A 21,732-nucleotide genomic window follows, 5' to 3' on the forward strand; every position below is an offset into this window, starting at 1 on the left:
CTGGGTTGGAGGGTAATGAGTCTTCATGCCCATTTAGTCCTTGGCTTTATGGCTGAAACTAATAGCAATTATGGTGATAATTTTTTGAATATGGATACTTTTTCACTAGAAGCCAGACTGAGAACATCAAACTCATCTCATGCAGCCATCAGATGGTAACTTCTCAACCACTAAGAACATGAGCTGTAACGGACTGACGCTGTAGACATGAACATTTCTGTACCTCAGTACCACTGACCAGTGCCAGCCAAAATGTTTTAAATATGCATACTATGGAACTTACCAAATCCTATAGTCTACAGTGTAAATATGTACTTAGGTTCATAAAAAATCACTAAATTTTTTTCTTATAGAAATTAAGCATCTTTACAAAGGTTACCACTCACATTAACAACTTTTACCTTTGTTTTAATATACAAAAGAGGGATTGCAGTGAAATCGAGACTATTCACATGTCAGATTATATTTTAAACTAAATTAGCTTTCAAGTTATACAAGCATATTTTTATATGCTTTGGAAACCAGCAAACCCATATATTTTATTCTCAGTTTTTAAAAGTTTTCTGTTAACAAAGGAAAAAACAGCTTTTTTAGACTTGGAATACCAAATTACAGAAAATTTATGAAGTCCTGAAAAATAGGGTTTATAATGGAAGTGCTGACACAATCTTAACTCTCAACAACCTGAACTGTGATGATATAATACGGATACTAACAACAAAATTAGGCCTAACAAGACACTGAAATAAAAATGTCTTGATGTCAAGAGGCTTTCACCAAAGAGATCCTGAGTAACTATGTGTAGGATTTACAACTGTGCAGGATGCATTCCTGAGATCCTGATTGCTATATGCACATCTGAGATATGAAGGATATTTGCATTGTGTCTTGTGCTGAATTCTTGAAAATCCTGCCTATCAAAAATATGGGAACTTAACGTTTGAAAATAAAACAGCCGGCAGGTAGTTTCAATGCATGCCACAAGAGTAGATGAAATTTGACCATTTACTTTTCAAAGTACCATAAATTATTGGAGTATGACCAAGACTACATTTAAGGTGTGGGGGGAGACTTTAAAGAACAGAAAACAATAAATGATTCATATAATAAAGTACATAGTGCCTTACACAACCAGGAAGATCCAAGTAAAAGACAAATTTTACTCTCAATTAGAACAGCAATTACTAATGCCCTTAATGTGCATGCATTAGAAGGCAGAATTTGACAGTAATTAAGCCACAAATCACTCCTATGAGTAGGGACCTACCAAATTCATGGTCCATTTTGGTCAATTTCATGGTCACAGGATTTAAAAACTGCAAATTTTATGATTTCAGCTATTTAAATCTGAAATTTCATGGTGCTGTAACTGTAGTGGTCCTGACCCAAACAAGTAAGGGTTCCCAAAGTTATGGTTGTGGTACTGGTACCCTTACTGCTGCTGGTGGCGGTACTGCCTTCATGGCTGAACAACTGGAGAGCAGCGGCTGTTGGTCAGGAGCCCAGTTCTGAAGGCAGAGGTGCCACCAGCAGCAGCACAGAAGTAAGGGTGGCAATTATATGATATTGCCACCCCTTCCTTCTGCGCTGCTACTGGGGGGGTGCTACCCTCAGAGCTGGATGCCCAGCCAATAGCTGCCATTCTCTGCCCGCCCAGCTCTGAAAGCAGCACAGAAATATGCGTGGCAATACTGTGACCCCCTTAAAATAACCTTGTGACACCCCCCCCTGCAACTCCCTTTTGGGTCAGGACCCCCAATTTGAGAAATGTCAGTCTCCCCTGTGAAACCTGTATAGTATAGGGTAAATGCACACAAAAGACCAGATTTCACAGGGGGGCTGGGGAGGGAGGACCAGATTTCATGGTTCATGAGGTGCTTTTCACAACCTATGAGGCTGAGCAATTATATTAGACCTGTTAACAGATGAATAAATTGAGTCATAGAGACTAGATTTAGAGGTAGATTTTTAAAGGTATTAAGGGGCCTATTGGGTTTTCAAAAGCATCTCAGTAGGTTAGGCACCAAACTCCCCAGTTCTCTTACCCTGGTGTCTGCAGTGGGAGGTGTGTGTGTGTGGAAGGGAAAACGCTTACCTAGGGGGCTGCAGTGGGAGGCCGGGGGACAGGGCCGGCTCTACAGTTTTCACTGCCCCAAGCAGCGCTGAATAGCCACTGCAGGCTGCGGGGGCAGTCCGAGTGTGCCCTTAGGGCGGCAGGCACGTTTCCGCGGCTGCGGCAATTCAGCGGCAGCATCTATGTTTAGCTGAAGCCGCCCCGGACAGCTAAACATAGAAGCTGATGCTGAATTGCCCTCACCGTGAAAACGCGCCTACCGCCCTAAGGGCGCACGGACTGCCTCCCCACCCCCGCCCGCGGCGGCAATTTGGCGTGCTGCTTGGGGGCAAAACAACAGGGATTGTCTTCCCTTGCAGAATGCCGCCCCAAGCACCAGCTTGGAATGCTGGTGCCTGGAACCGGCCCTGCCGGGGGAGGGGGAAATCTCTTACCTAGGGGGCTGCAGTGGGCGGCCTGGTTCGGGGGGAGGGGGCAATCTCTTACCTAGGGGGATGCAGTGGGTGGCCAGGGGGAGGGGGAAATCTCTTACCTAGGGGGCTGCAGTGGGCGGCCTGGTTCAGGGGGAGGGGGAAATCTCTTACCTAGGGGGCTGCAGTGGGTGGCCAGGGGGAGGGGGAAATCTCTTACCTAGGGGGCTGCAGTGGGCGGCCTGGTTGCGGGGGGAGGAGGGGATCTCTTACCTAGGGGGATGCAGTGACCGGCCTGGTTGGGGGGACAGGAAATCTCTTACCTACGGGGCGGCAGTGGGCAGGGCGGAGAGGGAGAATTTCTTACCTAGTGGGCTGCAGTGGGCAGCTTAGGTGGGGCAAGGGGGAATCTCTTACCTAGGAGGCTGCAGTGGGCAGCCTGGGTGCAGGGAGGGGGAATCTCTTACCTTGGGGGTTGTCGTCCTGGGAGTCCCGGGGCCCCAGCCCACCTCACACCTGGAGACAAAAGCAGGGTGTTTAGAAGCAGGGGCCGCACGCCCCCGTCACGGAAAGGCGCCAGGGAAGAAGCAGCGGACCCGCTACCTGTTCATGTCGCTGGCGGGGCGACGGGCTCTCTCCTGCTAGAACCAGAGCGCGGGAGCCAGGCCGGGCTGCCGGAGCGTGACCATGGCAACAGCAGCGCCAAGGCAAAGAACAGCCAAAAACAGGGCCCGGCCTGCAACGCTCCGGCAGAACGAAGGGGCCCAGGCCGGTGTTGCTCCACCCGCAGCCTCCGAACGGCCGGCGAGCGCCCTCTGGGGGCGGGGACCGATAGCAGCCAGTCCCCCAGACAGACAGGCCCGGATTGTCGCAGGGCGGCAAAGCGGAGAGGGTGCCCCGCAGAAGGCAGGCGGGAGGGAGGCAGGCGCGCGGTTCCTCTCTCGAAAGCGCGCTCGCCGCCCGACCGCCAGCAGTGAATAGGTGCAGGGGGCGGCTTGGTTCCCAACCCTCTAGGACTGGCCTGGAGTCTCCAGGAATCAAAGATGGATTTTTAAGTAAAGGTTATGTCACGTGTTAAAGCCAGTAACAGTGTAAGCAATGGGGTCTCTACACTGGCGCTGCTGTAGATCTAACTACGGCAGCATTGACTTTGTGCGTCTCCCGAAGATGGAGTTGTTCATTCAGCATAGCATGGCAGTTATTTCAGCGGGAGCAAAATTTTCGTGTAGAAACATACATAGGGCGAGCTAAGGTGCCCTGCATTGCCCTGATGCTCTAGTGTAGAGGCCTAAGGCCTTGCCTTCAAAAGGAAGTTAGAGCAGTTTAACTTAATCAGTTTGTAAACTAATTTAGTTAAACTGCAGCTAACACCAGTTTCAGGTTGAGTAGATTTCTTCAGTTTAGTTTAAATTGCTTCTGTATTGACTTAGGCCATGTCTGCATTCCCAGTTATGTCGCAAAACGTAGGTTGCTCAGGGATATGAAAAAACCACACCCCCGAGTAAGGAGGGTTGCCAGCTGTCTATCTGCCAGACCCAATGCTCCCTTGCCCCACTCCCTGCCCCAAGGCCCTCCCACTTCTCTGTGGCCCTGCCCCTGCTCACTCCATCCCCTCCCTCCATCACTCGCTTTCCCCCACCCTCACTCACTTTCTCCAGGTTGGGGTAGGGGTTTGGTTGCAGGAGAGGGCTCCTGTCTGAGACAGGATCTAGGAGGGAGTTTGGGTGCAGGAGAGGGCTCAGGGGTTGGGGTGCGGTGTGCAAGCTCTGGAAGGAAGTTTGGGTGCAGGAGGAGGCTCAGGGTTGGGACAGGGGGATGGGGTGTGGGCTCTGAGAGAGAGTTTGGGTGCAGGAGGGAATGTATAGGATGCTGATCAGGTGGTTCCTCAGTTTCTCTGATAAAGTATGGCATAATCTCTCACTGTGGTCTGTGTAGTATGTAGATAGCAGTGGATTTTTTACCTTTAGTCCATTTGGTATGATGTCCATCCGTTTGCATTTGGAAAGGAAGATGATATCTGTCTGTAGTTGGAGTTATCTTCATGAGGTTGATGAGGAAACTGAGGAACCACTGATCAGCATCCTATACAGCAAACAGGAAAACATCAAAAAGGCTCTCCAACCTGGAGACTCTCATTAATAACCAAAATCTTCCATAAAAACGGCTTTCACTAATAAGACCAGGAGATCTATTTACTCACTTTACCTCATGTACAAAGGAAAAAGACTGTAAGCTGTCTAAACTCCTGCTGCCACATGGGACCCACAACCGGGTACCCCTAACCCCACCCAGCAATATCGTCAATTATCTCAACTACACACTCCCAGAAGAAAAATCTGTCTCATACTCAGGGACTCTCTTTCTGCGCCTGCCACCCCCACCACTGATACAGTTCTGTGGCAATCTGGAAGCCTATTTTCGCCATCTCCGATTCGGAAGAATACTTCCAGGCAACACTGAACAGTTACGCTGATACACAGGTATCCTCCCACCAGCAGCACAAAGAAGAAGAACTCCACATGGACTTCCTCACTGAGGATCGAAATGACAGCCTGGACCTACATACATTGAATGCTTCGCCGACGCACACAGCAGAAAATCTGGAAAAACAACATCGCTTGCCTCATAACTAAGTCGTGCTAGAACGCAATGCCATCCACAGCTCAGAAACCACCCTGACATTATCATTCAAGAGGCTGATAAGGAAGCGTTGCTGTTGTCATCATGAACAGTCCTGACTACCAAAAGGAGGCTGCCAGATCAACTCTCCAATACCAAATTCTAGCAGGCCACTTCCCTCAGCATCCCACTGAGATACACTAAGAAACTGCACCATCTACTCAGGACACTCCCTACACTAACACCGAAACAAATCACATACCCTCAGAGCCGACCAGGCTTATTCTATCTACTACCCCAGATCACAAACGGAAATTCCTGGATGCCCCATCATCTCGGGCATTGGCACTCTCACTGAAGGGCTGTCTGGATATGTGGACTCTCTACTCAGACCCTATGCCACCAGCACTCCCAGCTATCTCCGTGACACCACTGATTTCTGCAGGAAACTACAATGCATTGGTCACCTCCCAGAAAACACCATCCTAGCCACCATGGTGTAGAGGCTCTCTACACAAACATCCCACACACAGATGGAATACAAGCTGTCAGGACAGTTATCCCTGATGATGCCACAGCACAACTGGCTGCTGAGCTCTGTGCCTTTATACTCACACACAACTATTTTCAATTTTGATGACGATATATATCTCCAGATCAGTGGCACTGCTATGGCACCCGCATGGCCCCACATATGCCATATTTTTATGGCTGACCTGGAACAACGCTTCCTCAGCTCTCGTCCACTCACGCCGCTTCTCATACCTATGCTACATTGATGACATCTTATCATCGGACCATGGAAAGAAGCTCTGGAAAATTCCACCACGATTTCAACGCCTCACCCACCATCAACCTCAGCCTGGACCAATCTACATGGAGGTCCACTTTCTAGACACCACGGTGCAAATAAGGATGGTCACATTAACACCACCCTATATCGAAAACCTACGACCGCTATGCCACCTTCATGCTCCAGCTTCCATCAGGCAATCACACGATCCATTGTTCTACAGAAGCACTGAGGTACAACCGCATCTGCTCTAACCCTCAGACAGAGACCAACACTACAAAATCTCCACCAAGCATTCTCAAAACTACAATACCCGCATGGGGAATAAGGGAGCAGATCACGAGCCAGACATGTACCCAGAAGCCTCCTACTGCAAGCACAACCAAAGAAGGAACAACAGGACTCCACTGGCCATCACATACACCCCCAGCTAAAACCCCTCCAACGCTCAATCAGGGATCTACAACCCACTGGACAACTGATCCCACACTTTTCACAGGCCTTGTCGGTGGAGGCCAATCCTCGCCCACAGCAACCTGCCACCTGAACGTATTCTCACCCAGCAACTGCAAACCAACCATAGTAATCCAGCTCAGGAACCAATCCATGCAACAAACTCTCCAATGCCAACTCTGCCCACATATCTACACAGCGACACCATCACAGGACCTAACCAGATCAGCCACACCATCACCGGTCATTCACCTGCACTCCACCAATGTAATAACGCCATACTATGCCACAATGTTCCTCTGCATGTACAATCGCCAACTGGACAGTCTCTCGGAAAAGACTATGGAACACAATCAGACATAGGAATGGCATATATACAAAAACTGTAGGAGAGCACTTCAACCTCCTGGCACACTATTAGCAGACCTTAAGGTGGCCATCCTGCAGAAAAAAACTTCAGGACCAGACTTCAAAGAGAAACTGCTGAGCTTCAGTTCATCTGCAAATTGAACACCATCAGCTCAGGATTAAACAAAGACTGTGAATGGCTTGCCAACTACAAAACCTGATTCTCCTCCCTTGGTTTTCACACCTCAGCTGCTAGAACAGGGCCTCATCCTCCCTGATTGAACTAACCTCGTTATCTCTAGCTTGCTTGCTAGCATATGTATACCTGTCCCTGGGAATTTCCACTACATGCATCTGACGAAGTGGGTATTCACCCACGAAAGCTCATGCTCCAAAACGTCTGTTAGTCTATAAGGTGCTACAGGATTCTCTTTTCTATAAGTTGCTTCCTCTGCCAAGGTAGAGCTTCTTCAAGGTCCCATAGAATAGCTAGTTCTAGGCTGCATCCTCCCATTGTAGATTCTAGCAACAGGTTGCATGGCCAGAACATGTTGTGCTGTATTCTAGCTATTCTTGACTACCCAGAGGCATGAGAAGCATGAGTGTAAATTGGGCCTTGTCTGCACAAGAGAGTTACACTGCATATGAAAATTACAGATGTGATTTTAAACAGATTTAATTTAAACCAGTATAAACCCATCTGTGGACACTTATTTCACTAAGATTACCTTTCAGATTTTGGGATCTGTCTTCTCAAGATGTATCTATAACTCACAATAGCATAAAAGCATAATGTTTTGCATTCTTTGGGAGCGCATAAGCCCTACAAAAAAACATAAGCCAGCTGCACACTGGTGAGTTTTATTGAATGGAATCCTACCTAAAATTCACCTGGTTTCGGAAAGGGAACAAGTAATTCATACAAATTAGCTTTCTTATTCCAGTCAGACCTCCTGCATTTTCTTGGTTGTGTTCTCTTTCTCATGCTAAGAGCTATACAAGGGACTGGGAATTACTACAGATGTATGGTTTTTGCCTTTTGTGAGATCCAAGGGGATGGGAGAGAAGAGAACTGAAATTCTTCATTCTGTACTGTTTATTAAGAACCATACTTGTGAATATATGGGCTGAGGGATTATTTTATTCATCTCTACTGGATCCTGCAGGGAGCTAGGTGGAGGGATTCTTGTTCAAAGGTGAATGCTCCCCAGTGAAAACTATTTCCTTCTCTTTTCCATCACCCTCTGGATTATTAGAGGGGTGATAATCTTCAGGCTCCTGCCTTTCTTATCTCTCTTCTTGAGGTATGTGATCCTTTTCAAGAAATTTCTTCAGCTGACAGGGCTGGGGGAGGGAAGAACCTACAGTCCTCCATGTCATTTCCAAGAACTGATTGGGGTAGAGCCACATATTAGCATAGCAATTTTAGAGTTTGCATATATTAATAGTGTTGCTCCAAAGTCAGTTTTACTTATAGTATCTCATGGTATCAGTCAGTCTAATTACTCTGATGACACTTCTCACAGTTCTGTCTGATTGTTACCTCTCTTAACTATTCAAACATTGAATATACCCTCTACTACCTTTCCTTTGCAAATACTGTAGATTTAATAAGCTGTATAATGACCCTGACAGTCTTTCTATTAAAAAGCTCATAAGATTTGGTCTCATTAGGCACATATAAGATTTGATTAATATTTGGGAAAAATTGAAAAGATGATCACCTTTGACTACTGAAAGATGTTAAGAACTGGGAGGAGAATCAGGACAAGGGTGTTATCATGTACGTGAAGAGTAACTCCAATGAAGTCAATGGAGTTACACTGTTGTAAAATAATGTATAATAATCAAGCCAACGTGCAATTTTTTTTAAAGTGTAAAGTAATCAGGTGTCAAGATTCTGATTGACCCTTGCTGCACTCTGCAGTGCAGCACTCTGCTGCACTCTGCACTCCCTAGAGGGAGCAAATCACCCAGAAGGGGATGGGAGAAGATGGCCATTGCCTCCCTTCCCTGAGAAATGGCAAAGAATGCCCACTGGACAGGCTCAGGCTGCCTTAGATTTACATCAATTTTTATAAAGGGGTCCAGAGGCAATCCTCACTAGTGAGCCTAACTTCAGTACTGGGCAAACTGGTAGAAATTATAGTAAAGAATGGGGTTATCAGATATATATAGATGTACGTTATTTGTTGGGGAAGAATCAATATGCTTTTGTAAAGGGAAGTTATACCTCACCAATCTATTAGAATTCATTCAGGGTATCAACAAGCATGTGGATAAGGGTGATCCAGTCACTAACTAGTTTCCTTAGTTACCCAAGAATCGGTACTGGGACATATGCTGTTCAGCAGATTCATTAATGATCTGGAAAAGTGTCAAAGTTTGCAAATATTACAGAGTTATTTAAGATAGTTAAGTCCAAAGCTGACTGAGAAGAATTGCAGGGGACCTCACAAAACTGAGTAGTGAGCAGCAAAATGGTAGATGAAATTCAACATTGGAAAGTGCAAAGTAATGCTGTAAAATGGGAATGCTCACCACCAGTGCCGCTTAGGGCTCAAGTAGGGGTGCAGCAGGTGGTTACTCCTTCTCACTTATAGTCCTGTCCTTCAGCTTCCCCTAGGACTTTTGGTGGGCAGCTGTGTTCTGCACCTTAGGGTGCTATGCAGCTGCCTACCCCCAGAACCATTTACTACCCTTTTTCCTATGGAGTAAATTATAGAATAACAAACACAGTCTCTAACCTTCCCATCTCTCCTTTGTAGGTCCTATAAGGTCTATTCATCCAGGTCTCAGGCTACGAGAACTCCTGGGACAGTACTTCCCCAGAGCTCAGAGCAGAGATCTACTTCCTTCCACTGCCTGCTCTCCTCTGACCAGCTCTGCTTCCCCTTTTAAACACCGTCTCCAACTTGTGCAGGCTTTGCAGGTGTGGCTTGTTGGAGGCACCTGGGCCTAGAGTTGCTCCTTAACTCCTTGTTCTCTAGTGTGGGGTTTGTCCACCCAATCACAAAAACATAGTGGAAAAAATAATCCCAACTACACACATATAATGGGTTTTAAATGAGCTGTTACCTCTCAAGAAAGAGACCTTGAAGTCATTGTGGATAGTTCCCTGAAAACTTCAGCTCAATGTGTAGCTATGGTAAAAAAGGCTAACAGTATGTTAAGAACTATTAGGAAAGGGATAGAAAATAAGGCAGATAATATAATTCCAGTATATAAAGCCATGGTTCACCTGCACTTTGACTATTGTGTCCAGTTCTGGTCATCCCATCTCAAAAAGGATATCGTGAAACTGGAAAAGGTTCACAAAAGGCAACAAAGAGGATCAAGGATAGGAATGGCTTCTATTCAAGGAGAAACTAAAAAGATTAGGGCTGTTCATCTTAAAAAAGAGACTATTGAGGGGGCATAATAGAAATCTATAAAATCATGAATGGTGTGGAAAACGTGAATAGAGAAGTGTTATTCACCCTTTCCCAACAGCCGTGTGTGTGTGTGTGTGTGTGTGTGTGTGTGTGTGAGAGAGAGAGACCCAATGAATTAATAGGCATCAGGTTTAATACAAACAAGAAGAAATACTTTTTCACATAATGCACAATTAACTTGTGGAACTCATTGTCATGGGATGTTGTGATGGCCAGAAGTATAACTGGGTTAAAAAAAAACTATATAATTTTATGGAGGATAGGTCCTTCGACAGCTATTAGCCAAGATGGTTAGGGATGTAACCCCATGCTAAGGGCAATTCTGAATCGCAGACTGCCAGAAGCCAGGAGGGGAAGATAGAGTGGATTTCTCTTACAGTAGATGCATGACGTATTTTTCTCAAGTTTGGCATGAAAATCTACAAGACCTGTGGGTTAGCAGGTAAATCCATCATCTGCTGAGGTAACTGAAATCTACAAATCTTTAAATAAGAATTCAGATGAACTTCACTAAAATGGGTATATAATTAATGAGTAAACTTACATCTTTTAAAATAGTTGGAAGAATAAAAAAAAGAATAGGGGATCTATTCTGAAATCATAAACATTCTTTTCAATAAACTGGATACTCTATGTGTGTACTTCACTACATATAGAGTGAAACTCACCCAGATGAGGACCAGCACAATGCCTATGCACTGCTTAATACTCACTTAAAGGTGCATAGGTACTGTGCTGGTCCTCTGCATAGAGTGAATATAATGAATAATATCTAAGCTACAAGTGGATTGCCACATGTCTAATGATTATACCAAAGCCTGAAATACTATTGGGGATAATGTTTCAGCATAATAAAGGAAGTGAAGGGTAGAATGTACATCATGTCCAATAAATAAAGCTATCAAGATGTCAGCAAGTATATAATATTGCCTGTTTCTTCCATATTCAACAGTCTATGAGATGAGATATTAGTAATGACAATGTTCAAATTTATAATATGTGAGCTAGAGTTACTCTAAAATTAATGTAACCTATAGATATCTGCAAACATCCCAGTATGCCCCAACTATGTGATTAAATCTTTAACAAATTACATCTATTTGTTTTCTGTCATAGAGGGAAGAATAATACATGTGGACATTATTTTACTGGATACCTCAATCAAGTAAGAGACTTTTAAAAAGATGCAAGACAGTATAACTAGCAAATGTATCAGAGAAATTTGCAAAGGAAAAAATGGATATTATGCTTAGAAAAAAGGTGTCTGGGTAATAAAATGTTAACCTTCATAAGATAAAATCCATCTGAAACACCAACAAAAAATGCCCAGGAATAATTTATAATACAGGATCTATTCTGACACTGATTTTTATGCAGAACTTCCTGTTGTGGGTTGAATTTGTCAGTCATGCTATTAATAAATCATAAACTGTTAGATTAGCTACATCACCTTCAATGGTTTTACAACTTTGTAAGTATCACTTTAACTTGAATGATTTTAAAAATATATCTTTTACCTTCCATTTTTAAAAAAGATTTCATTGTCACTGTTGTTTTTTTTACCCAAAGATGTGTGTTTAAAGAAGAGATTTCCCTTCACAATTTACATTCTCCTTCTACTCAGTTCAGAAGTGAAGTTATGCAGCTGAAATTGTGATATTATATTTACTTCTACAATAACAGACTGAGATCCTCGTAAACCCAAGATCATGGTTTTGTTGGATTATCAAGCAGAGAGGGAATGTGAAGACTAAAATTCTCATTTTGAAATCCTCACTTAGGCATGAGTCCTACTGAAGTCATATGAGTCGTGTCTGGCTCAAGGCCTGAGTCAGGATTGCAGGTTTTGACTCTATAGCTAATAATAGTAATGGAGAATAGATCTTTTTCTTTTAATACAGAACGTTCTCTTTTTTCCAAGTTTCCCCAGGTGTGAAAGTCACCTTTCAACACTGTACAGAAAACATTTCAAGATTTCATTTTTGAGACCATATAATGTATTTTTCTTATAAATTAATTTGAATTAACTGTGAGATAAATTAGCCTACATGAGGTGTCTGTTATAGCAACTAACCTAGATTTAAAATTCAGAGCTGAACTGACCTTAAATAGCACACATACTCAACATTTATAATTAAAGATATTCAGCATTTAATTTTATAAAACTAACTGCTAGTTGATTGCAAGCAATTATAGGTGCACAATGTATTTTAGGAATGCAAAGTTAATACAGTTACTTTTATTGTAGTGTACAATTTGAGGTAGAAGTAAATTCTAGAAATCTATGCAATATGTTACTGCAATGTGTTGTTCCTTATATCACAAAATTCATTTGACTGTTAAATTCTACATAACTTTTCAGGCTTCATTATTTACGTTTGTCACTGATTCCAGATTTTGGATTGGTTTTTTTGACTACCACACAGATTAAGATTTTAGGTAGCATTGACATAAAGTTTTAAATTAGTGAATATTTTCTCCTGACAAACATTCAGTTAAAGTTGACTTTCTATATTTTTAATTTGCGCATTTTCCTGTTTTACATGTGAGTACCATGTAAAATGTATGGACTACATCAAGCCTTCAGGGTTTTTGTTTTGGGGTTTTTTAGCAGAAATCCCCAATGACATAGTGATAGGACTATCTGGCCCTGTTCTACCTAGGGTGACCAGATAGCAAGGGTGAAAAATTGGGACGGGGTGGGGGTAATTGGCATGTATACAAGACAAAGCCCAAAATATCGGGACTGTCCATATAAAATCGAAACATCTGGTCACCCTACCACTTGAAAGTCCTACGGCCTGATCCTGCTAGCAATTAAGCCAATAGAGAAGCTTTATCTACTTCAACAGTTTTGTCTTCAGGAACCAGCCAAAACAGAACATGCCACTTTACTATGAGCTTGATCCTGGAACACCAAAGTCAATGGGAGGTTTGCCATTGACTTCACTGGAAGCAAAATCGGGCCCGAAGTATATTATACCAAATGAAATAATGCGTCCCACCCACTCTGAGTAATATATCTGATTAGTAGCCACAAATATAAGAACAGCAGCTAACTAAAGACCAATTTAGTTATAAAAAAAGAAGTATACTTTTAAAAATGAACAGTTACAAATAGCAAGGCTTTTGATTAGCTAGATACAGATCAAATCCATGCTGTAATTCAATTAGAATACAGTTTTATCTATAATGACCTAGTTTAGAAACTGCCACTCTGCTGCATCAGTGATCATCAGGCTATTTATGTTAACCTTGTTTACTATAATAGGATAAAGGCATTGGAATGGGACACTGTCATAGATGGGAGCCCTTCTCTGCATTTGTTACAGACCAAACTCCTGCTATAAAACAACAAATATCTTGATTCACCTCATATTTGTGCTTCACTTTGGTCTTGCCATTTTTTTAGCAGCAAAAGGCCATTGTACTGTGGCAACATCAAAGTCCTTTATATTATATTTGAGTGGAGCTTTCACACTGTAAAACTTTACGTCCTTTCTCCCCATTGCTCTCAACAACAGCACTGTCCATTTCCATTGCAAATAGAATTGAATTGTACATGGAATTGAATAATTTTTTAAAAATTGGTAATTTCCCTGTTTTGTGAAACAAATTCCTATTTAAACCAGTGTTAATTTGAGGCTTTCTATATCTTGTTGAGTTAATTGTACTAATCACTTAATATGACTCAATCCCAAAGAAAGGAAGGCTAGAAGAAGCCATTTCACACTAGAAAATCTTTTAAAATTGAAAATCATTACATAGTTAACATATTCAGGGCCTTATCTTGTCTCAGTGAAAGTGTTACCTGAGTGAGGACCTCTGGATCTGGACCCTCTATATGCCTATCATTTTCCCTGTTATTGTTGCTTTCTTCTTTACAATATAAATAATGTCATGAAGTAGTATCAGCAGCCTAAAGTTATATCTGATATATAATATAGTATATTTTGCAACAGGATTTCATTCATTCATTAAAACTAAACTATTTCTGTCATATAAGATATTATAGAGTAGATATGCAAGAATCTTTAATAGCCAATAGCTCATTATATCCTGTTAATTTAATACTTTAACCCTGAAATTATTGCTGCAGAAATTATTTTAGGATCATACAAATGAATATATTCTCCTATAGATGTAATATGCAGTTTTGGAGAATTACAAATTAGACAGGAACTCCTAAGTGTTTCAGATGTTAAGGTTCACTGGAGTACTTTTGAATTGGGTTCTTTTTATAGAGAGATAAAATCTTAACAAATATATAACACCACCAATTTTACATTTGCTATCATTAAACATTATAAATATTTTTAAAACTGCTAACTCCAACACTTGATTAAAAGCTGTCTGGCAACCAATATCTGTATTTATAATTAAGGTTGTCCCAGAACTTCTATTACAATAGCCACTTTGCAGGTCTATTTGAGCCTGAAATTTGACATGTAATATTCAACCAAAAAACAAGTTTTGATCAATTTGTTAAAAGAACCTTTGACTATTTTACTGATAATTAATGGAGGTTTATGTTTATATCCAGTAGAGAATTGTTAATATATTAGTTCCTATTTTTAAAAGTGAAATTTAGCAAGTGACTAGTCAAAGATCCTGATGGGTTTGATTTTTTTTTATAATGACTTGAATTTTTTATTAGCAAACTGCCTAATGTAAAATACAGTAACTACAGTACTTTTAAAAGACATTTGGTAACAGTATACAGTGGTTAAATACATACATACATGATTGATAATGCCTCAATGGGAACTGTATTAGTTTATTGGTAAATACTATTTTTCAAATGTATAACTGTGTAAAAAAATCCTTAGATCTTGACTTACTCAAGTTACTTGACAATCATTTTGGCCTCTTGGATAGGAGAGGGAGCATTGTAAATACCCTACCCCCAAAATAGTGCAATGGTTAAACAAAAAGAAAATTAAAATATCAAAAGTATTTTTAATCGTGCTGTGACATAGCCCAACAAAAGGCAGGAAATGGCTAGTTAAAGCTGACGACAATATCATGCTGTCATGCATTTCTTTTCATATAAGAAGGGTATATTAACTGTGACTATTCCCAGCTGTACTCGGATTCAGAATATAGTTTGTACATGAGCTCTGTGAAGATTTAATTCTTTTTCATCTTTTGTTTCCCCTTTATGCATATGGCTTGGCTATACCAGAAGGAGTGAAGGCAGCATCAGCCCAAAGGACCCCAGTTTTAGATCATTCACAAAGTTCTCAATCGGTATTCCTAAATCAATGTGAATTCGTACTCTGTTGTTAAAGTTTAGTGTTAAACGTTTGGACCGTATTATAGGTAAAGTGCACTCAGCGGAAGTTAGTCTTTCTTCTATTACTGTAGAATACCATGGAATACTATGAAAATTTTGTCTTATCTTGGCAAAGATATCTGGGAGCATGAAATGTCGGGAACAGATTGTGGCTTAAGCTATTGCAACAGTTGGGTGTTTACCAAATAAATGTGGCCGGTGCATTTGTTCAGACCAAATAAACGATAAAATAGTTCTTCAAACTGCGGCGTTTTGTAAAGCCTTCAGAAGGAAGAAAAGATCAAATGAAACCGACTCAGTGGGATCTTCCCAATGTGACCCCGGTGTTAATGTATTTATTTTCACGCTGCAATTGCAGGTCGCTTTACAGAAACATCTCATGCTGGAGCCCCCGCGTGGAGCCAAGGACAAGAAAAACACTTTTATTCAAACAACGCTATTAAATAACCTGTACACAAAAGTTCAGTCTCTTCCCCTGAAAGAAACGAGGACCCAAGAGCCAGGTCCCCAGACTAAAGCTGCTGCTCTTGTTTACTGGCTTAGAGCAGACCGTTGTAAGTAACCCCGTTTCCAAAGTGGGGGAGTGATCCTGTGGCCCAGCCTGCGTCCAGAGCTCCCCTTGGAAGGGAGCGAGACAGAGCGCTGGAAACAGCTGGCACTTCACTCCTACTGAGCAACAACCAGAAAGATCCCGATGCTAGTAGCAAGGCGGAAAGAAGCCACGTATTTCCCGCATCTTTGCCCTGGGCCCAGAGAAGGGGACTTGTCCAAGGGCTTCTTAGGACAATGGGACATATACAGGGCAGTGCCGCCGGGGGCCCCCATAAGCCTCCAGGGCAGGACTCCAATTCCTAGAGCCCCACCGGAGCGCAGAGCTTGGACCCTCCCGGGCCGGGAGCAGGTCCTCGGGCGCCCTCCCAGGGCTAGAGACCCCCTGCGGGAGAAGGCAGCAAAGCCCAGCGCTCTCCCGGACCAGGGCTCAGCTCCTGCCCCTCCCAGGGCTGCGGGGCCCGCATCGCAGGTCCTCCAGTCTCCCGGGCCAGGGCTCCGGGCGCGGGGGCCCCTCAGGCCGGGCAGTGGTCCCGAATCTCTCCGGCCGGGCCGGGCGGCGGACCCGGGTCACAGGCCCCGCGTGTCCTCCCGCTTCACGCCGTCGCCCGCGGCTTTGAGCTTCTTGTTCTGGTGGGTCTTCACGTGCTTGGCCAGGTGGTCGCTGCGCATGAAGCGCTTGTTGCACACGGGGCAGGCGAAGCGCTTCTCGCCCGTGTGAGTCCGCAGGTGCCGCTGCAGCTCGTCCGAGCGCGTGAAGCTCTTCCCGCATAAGAGCCAGTTGCAGACGAAGGGCCGCTCGCCCGTGTGCCAGCGCAGATGCGCCTTCAGGTGCGAGGTCTTGCCGTAGACCTTGCCGCAGCCCGGGATGTGGCAGATGTGCTGCTTCTTCCGGCCCGGCTCCGCCTCCGGGGCGCTGCCCGCCGCAGCCTGGCAGTTGGGGCAGCGGCAGCGGCGGCACCGCCGGGCCGTGGCCGCCAGGGGTGACTTGGTCTGCAGCAGGGCGGCGATCTGCGTCTGGTACTGGGCCAGGTCCGAGGGGCCCAGCACCAGGCTCCTGGGCAGGGCGGCGGCAGGGAAGCGGTGGCTGCAGCCGCCCGGCGCCCCCGCCTGCTGGAGACTCCACCAGGGGATGTCCTCAGGGGCCGGGGTGGGGGAGAGCTGCCTGCAGGGCTGCGGCGGGGGCAGCAGGTTGGAGTAGCCGGGAGGCAGGGCGGCCTGGGCGGCGTAGGGGACGTAGGCCGGGGGGCAGCTGGAGGGTAAGGTGGCCATGGAGGAGGGGAGCATCTTGACTGGGGAGAACTCATAGGGGTAGGAAGGGTCAGCCGGGGGGGTGAGGGGCAGCTCGTGAGCGCCCCCGAAGGAAGGCTGCAGGTGGCTCTTCTGGGGGGTGAGCCCCAGGCTGGGATGCGGAGGGGGGAGCCCCCCGGGGGAATGGGCTGGCATCTCGCTACTCCACGGGTGGAAGATCCTGGATGGGGATCCCAGAGCTGGGTCGTAGGAGACCTGCAGGAAATCCGAAGGGGCGGTGCCCGGCTGTCCGATCCGGCTACAGGTGGCGGCCAAGAGCGCCAGGGGCGAGTGCTTTGCCAAGTCTGGAGAGGCGCTGGGGGTGCGATCCTGCATGTGGGGGAGGGAGGAAAAAGACTAGGTCACTAACCGCTGCCTACCCCGCGATCATCTCCCCTTTCCCTCCACCGCAGACGCTGCAGCTCAAGGAACAGGAAAGTTTCTGTGCGTTCTCCAGGGAACCGGAGAGCTCTGCTCGCTCATCACATGGGCAGAAACTTTCCCCAAACAATACTGAGATGTCTGTAAAGAGAAGCCTGAGTCAGCAACGGGACAGGCACAACAAGCGGCTCTCCCGCTCTCTAAACACACGCCCGCTTTGTGCTGTGTGATCTTTCAAGTAACTCTAGGTCCTGCATGCAAAAGTGTATGCCCATCACTCAACCACCCGACGCTGCTCCGTAGCCCGGGAGTGATTGTTTACAGCACCCGTTGCAAGCGAATGGTTTAAGCCCCCAAGGAACTTCTTCATCTAGTGGCCAGCCGGACTCTAGAGTGGGGAGTTATTAAGCCAAGGAGATTTCTTTAGTTTACTTGAGACCTGTCCTTTCAACTGGAGCAAGCCTCTTAGGGGTAGGGGCTGACACTGCCTTCGCGATCCCCAGATCAAAGTAGCCTGGCTGCTCCCTGCTTTAGCCTTACTTGGAGCGCTGTCTCCCCCATAACTTCAGACTTAGGTCCGTCTTTGTCAGAGTGAGAGACACACAGCGATTCCCCACCTCCCCCACCCCCCAGGGCTGGGCTCTCCTTGGGCGGCGCCGGTACTGACCTGGAGGAAAGCCTGAAGGGAGTCGTTCCGGAGGACGGCCACTGCGGCCATGGTTACTGCTCCCGGAGCGAGGGGAGGACACCGGGGCAGTGCCGAGGCATGGAGACGCCAAGGGGAAGACGAGGAGCTGCCCAGCTTCCTTCTCTCTCCTTCTCTCTGATCTCTTTTTTCTGCGTCCGGCCCACCCCCCCGCGCTGCCTCTGCGCGGACTGTCTGACTGCACCAGGATCACCTCCAAGAATTTGATAAGGACTTTGCTGGGCCGCCAGCCAGTCAGAGGGAAGATTTATGGCTTTGAAGTTTGCCGCTACCCAATCATCAAAGAATAGCGGCTCTTTCAGAAGCGAAAGCAAATCCTTTGAATCCACAAAGCTCCTATGGTGTGTTTGTTGGTCTGGATAAAAGAACTGATTATTAGGGGGGATGGGAAGGGAGGAGATAAAGGCGGGACAATTAATGAAGTAATCACTATGTGGGAAATGTATATACACAAATAATTGGATTTTCTTGATCAAAGGGCCCCTTACCGCCTGGGGAGACCCACGCATTGGATGCTCATGACACTGGATCTCCCCACCCCTTGCTTTTTTTTTTGTTTTTTTTTGTTTTTTTGCAGTTAAGGATTTGTAGCAGAGCCCTAAAGTGACAGTGTCTCTGTTATCCCCAGAGAAATCTGCCTGCGGATTCCGCCGTTAGAGTTTGATGACTCAAAGTAACAATACAAACACAGCGAGTTCACCTGAGCGGGGTTGGTAGATCCCAGCCGGAAAACTTCGCTGCAGTTTTTTTCTCTCTCTTCTGAAGCTGAGAAAAGCGAATTCCATTGATATTGCTTAGCTACCAAACGCACACTTTTCCCGCTCTGGTGCTGGTTTCAGGAAGAGCAATCTGTGCTCTGTGTTTTCTGTAATTACTGTGGCGCTGGGCTCAAGCAAGAGGTTGATGTAGTGGAGTTAAAATGGGTTCTTTCGTCACGTGCAATCGGTATTAAAACTTAAAGCCTGCGAAAATAACAGAGAAAGTATTATTTTCCTGGGGGGGGGAGGGTGATATAAAGGTGTGTAAAAGACGTGACTTTTTTAAATGAAGGTGAGCATCTCTCTTGGTTGTGTGTGTGTTAAACTGAACGGGTGTGTGTAAAACGCCTCCCCGTTTGGCTGGCTCGGCTAAACTGTTTGAACTATAGTACGGGTGGCAACATTGGGAAACTGGAAACTATTACTCAGATCTCCTCTTAAGCCGCTTGTTGATCTCCCGCAGCTGGCCGCAGCGTCACTGGATCTGCTCTTCCCAGCTCTGGGCTCCGCCTGTGTTTTAACATCGAATTGGCTTTAGCCCACGTGGGCGAGAAAACTTTCCGTAGCAAACGCGCCAGTGTTTTCCGAGCCCCTCGCGGCCCCGCGTTCGGATCTCAGCGGCGCCACCACTTCTCCCAGCTGCGCGCAGGCTGCAGGCAGGGCGCCAGGTGAACCCGAGCGCCGCGCGCTCGCAGTTCGGGACTCGCGAGAGTCACGCTCGCGCGCCTTCTCCTCCGGCTCTGCCCAGCGCTTTGGCTCGCCGGTGCAATCCCTTCGCTGCCCGCAGAACTAGCCCCTCTGATGCGGTCTCATCCCCGGGGTACACAGCGGCCGATCCGGACACGTGACAGACAGGACGTTCATGACTATCTTGGCCAAACTTTAGAGCAGATAATGCCCTGCCCCTCTCTTCGCTCACATTTGTGTCACTGTTTCCCCAGGTAACTCGAGCCTCCTAGTAGCCGTCTGGGGTTCGATTGTATTCACGTTGCCAGGGAAGCCTTTTTAAACGGCAGAACACAGAGATCTTTATCTGGCTTTCCTACAGAAACAATCACTGGCCTCTCAACGACTTCCAAGAGTGGTAGGGCTTGAGTTAGATCGGTTTCTTTGAAGGGATTAAAGTGCCAAGTCCTCTCCCACGGCTCCATATTGAGTCCTGGGGAGAAGTATGGGCTCCCGCTGCTCCCCCCCTCCGTGACACTGACCCCCTAAGGCAGGAGTCACTTGAGGCTCTCCTCTGTCACTCGTAAATGCGTCATCAGATCGATACTCAACAGTCCCAAGCCTTTAAATCGATTCAGCCCCTTTGCTGATGTTCAAGACTTCTCTGCCGTGTATAACCTAGAGATAAAGACGCGTCCAACTTGGTGAATTATTCGGGGAAGCTGACATCTGGGTCTGTTTGTCATGTATAGTTTTAGGGCGGTCATTTCTTGTTGTCCTCACTTGATAGCAGAGGGCGAGGAGGAGCTGGTAATTACTAGTTTCCAGCACCCCTGGTTAGAATGGTAACAGCTATGACAAACACTCGAAGAGCGCCGTAGTGGGACACACGAATTCCAAAGTAAACTTAAAACCAAATGCTGGCGGTGCCTTGCGTGTGATCTTTCCTCCCAGAGAGTTGCGAAATGTTTACATCTGATTGGAACCATGCGAGTGAATGCAGCAGCTCCAGCTCTCCAACAATAGAGGCATCGAATCGCTGGAGATCAGAGGCAAGGCGCTCACTCCGGGCCGTCCCGCTGGTCCTTTGGGGGCTCCGGGATATTTCAGAGACGGCTTTTTCCGGGTGATTTGAACACACACATGCTACATGTCAGTGCCCGGGGCTCCTTGGACTCAGCCAGGGTAAGCCTACTTCCCGTTTTGTTTAGGCAAGGGACAGAAACGCACGTACATCCCGTTTTACTCCAGAAGCAACACTCAGGGCAGAACAAGAGATTACAGTCGCAATGTGTCCACAACACACAATGGAAAGGATCCCCATTCCTGCCCGTTCTGATAACACGTACCTTTCCTGGAGATGTAATAAGCGAACTACCCATGCCAAGCTATGTCACTTTCACCGTCCCTAAACTTTTACAAGTTTGATCTGATTTCTATCGAGATCTTTTTCACGGGTGAATTGTATCTTTGATTGAGGGGTAATTTGAATAATAAAATTCAGAAACGAAATGGAAGTCATAGGTACAATTTTTAAAGCAATTGAACGCGCCGGTGTTTCTCTTTCCCCTTCACATAAATTATTCCTCCACGTATTTTGAACATCTAGAATGATTTGTTACATTGCAAAACAGTTAGTAGAAAGTTGGATTAAGTTCTTATACGGAATCCATACCTCAGATGCCATAAGCTCCGCATGGATGGAAGCAATTGACTTAAAAATCGAGGGGGAATTTCTATTTTCCGGAACAAACAATGGGCCGAATAATGAAATGTGCCTCAGTAATTTTCTGTACAAATAATTAGCGTTCAAACTCGCAGCATTTCGGTCTCCTGAAATGTATTCTTTATGAAGTGATATTCAGAGCTGTCATTAAAAACGCAGGACTGGAAGATCAAAGTACAATATTTATTTTAGAAATTTGTTTCAGTTATCAGGAGATACAGGTATCAAG

General features: G+C 45.5%; 2 protein-coding genes across 5 annotated transcripts in view; both read right to left on the reverse strand.

Annotated features, from left to right (window-relative positions):
• ERICH2 (glutamate rich 2) overlaps positions 1–3,316 on the reverse strand; it is a 38,321-nt gene extending 35,005 nt beyond the window's left edge. For all 4 annotated transcript variants that reach the window (XM_075070127.1, XM_075070128.1, XM_032771066.2 and 1 more), the window contains exons 1-2: positions 3,088–3,316; positions 2,952–3,000 (exon numbers count right to left, since the gene is read on the reverse strand). In XM_075070127.1, coding sequence (XP_074926228.1) covers positions 2,952–3,000; positions 3,088–3,095 — 57 coding nt within the window. In that variant the 5' untranslated portion in view covers positions 3,096–3,316. The remainder of the gene's footprint in view (positions 1–2,951; positions 3,001–3,087) is intronic.
• An 11,577-nt stretch (positions 3,317–14,893) lies between these two features.
• On the reverse strand, positions 14,894–18,658 carry SP5 (Sp5 transcription factor). Its single transcript, XM_032771081.2, has 2 exons — positions 18,315–18,658; positions 14,894–17,596 (listed from the first exon to the last, which is right to left on the reverse strand). Exons 1-2 carry the CDS (start codon positions 18,363–18,365, stop codon positions 16,547–16,549), a joined length of 1,101 nt encoding a protein of 366 aa, XP_032626972.1. The 5' UTR covers positions 18,366–18,658; the 3' UTR covers positions 14,894–16,546.
• Between the last annotated feature and the right edge of the window lie 3,074 nt (positions 18,659–21,732).

The sequence above is a fragment of the Chelonoidis abingdonii genome, chromosome 10, assembly GCF_003597395.2.
Source record: "Chelonoidis abingdonii isolate Lonesome George chromosome 10, CheloAbing_2.0, whole genome shotgun sequence".
NCBI lineage: Eukaryota > Metazoa > Chordata > Testudines > Testudinidae > Chelonoidis > Chelonoidis abingdonii.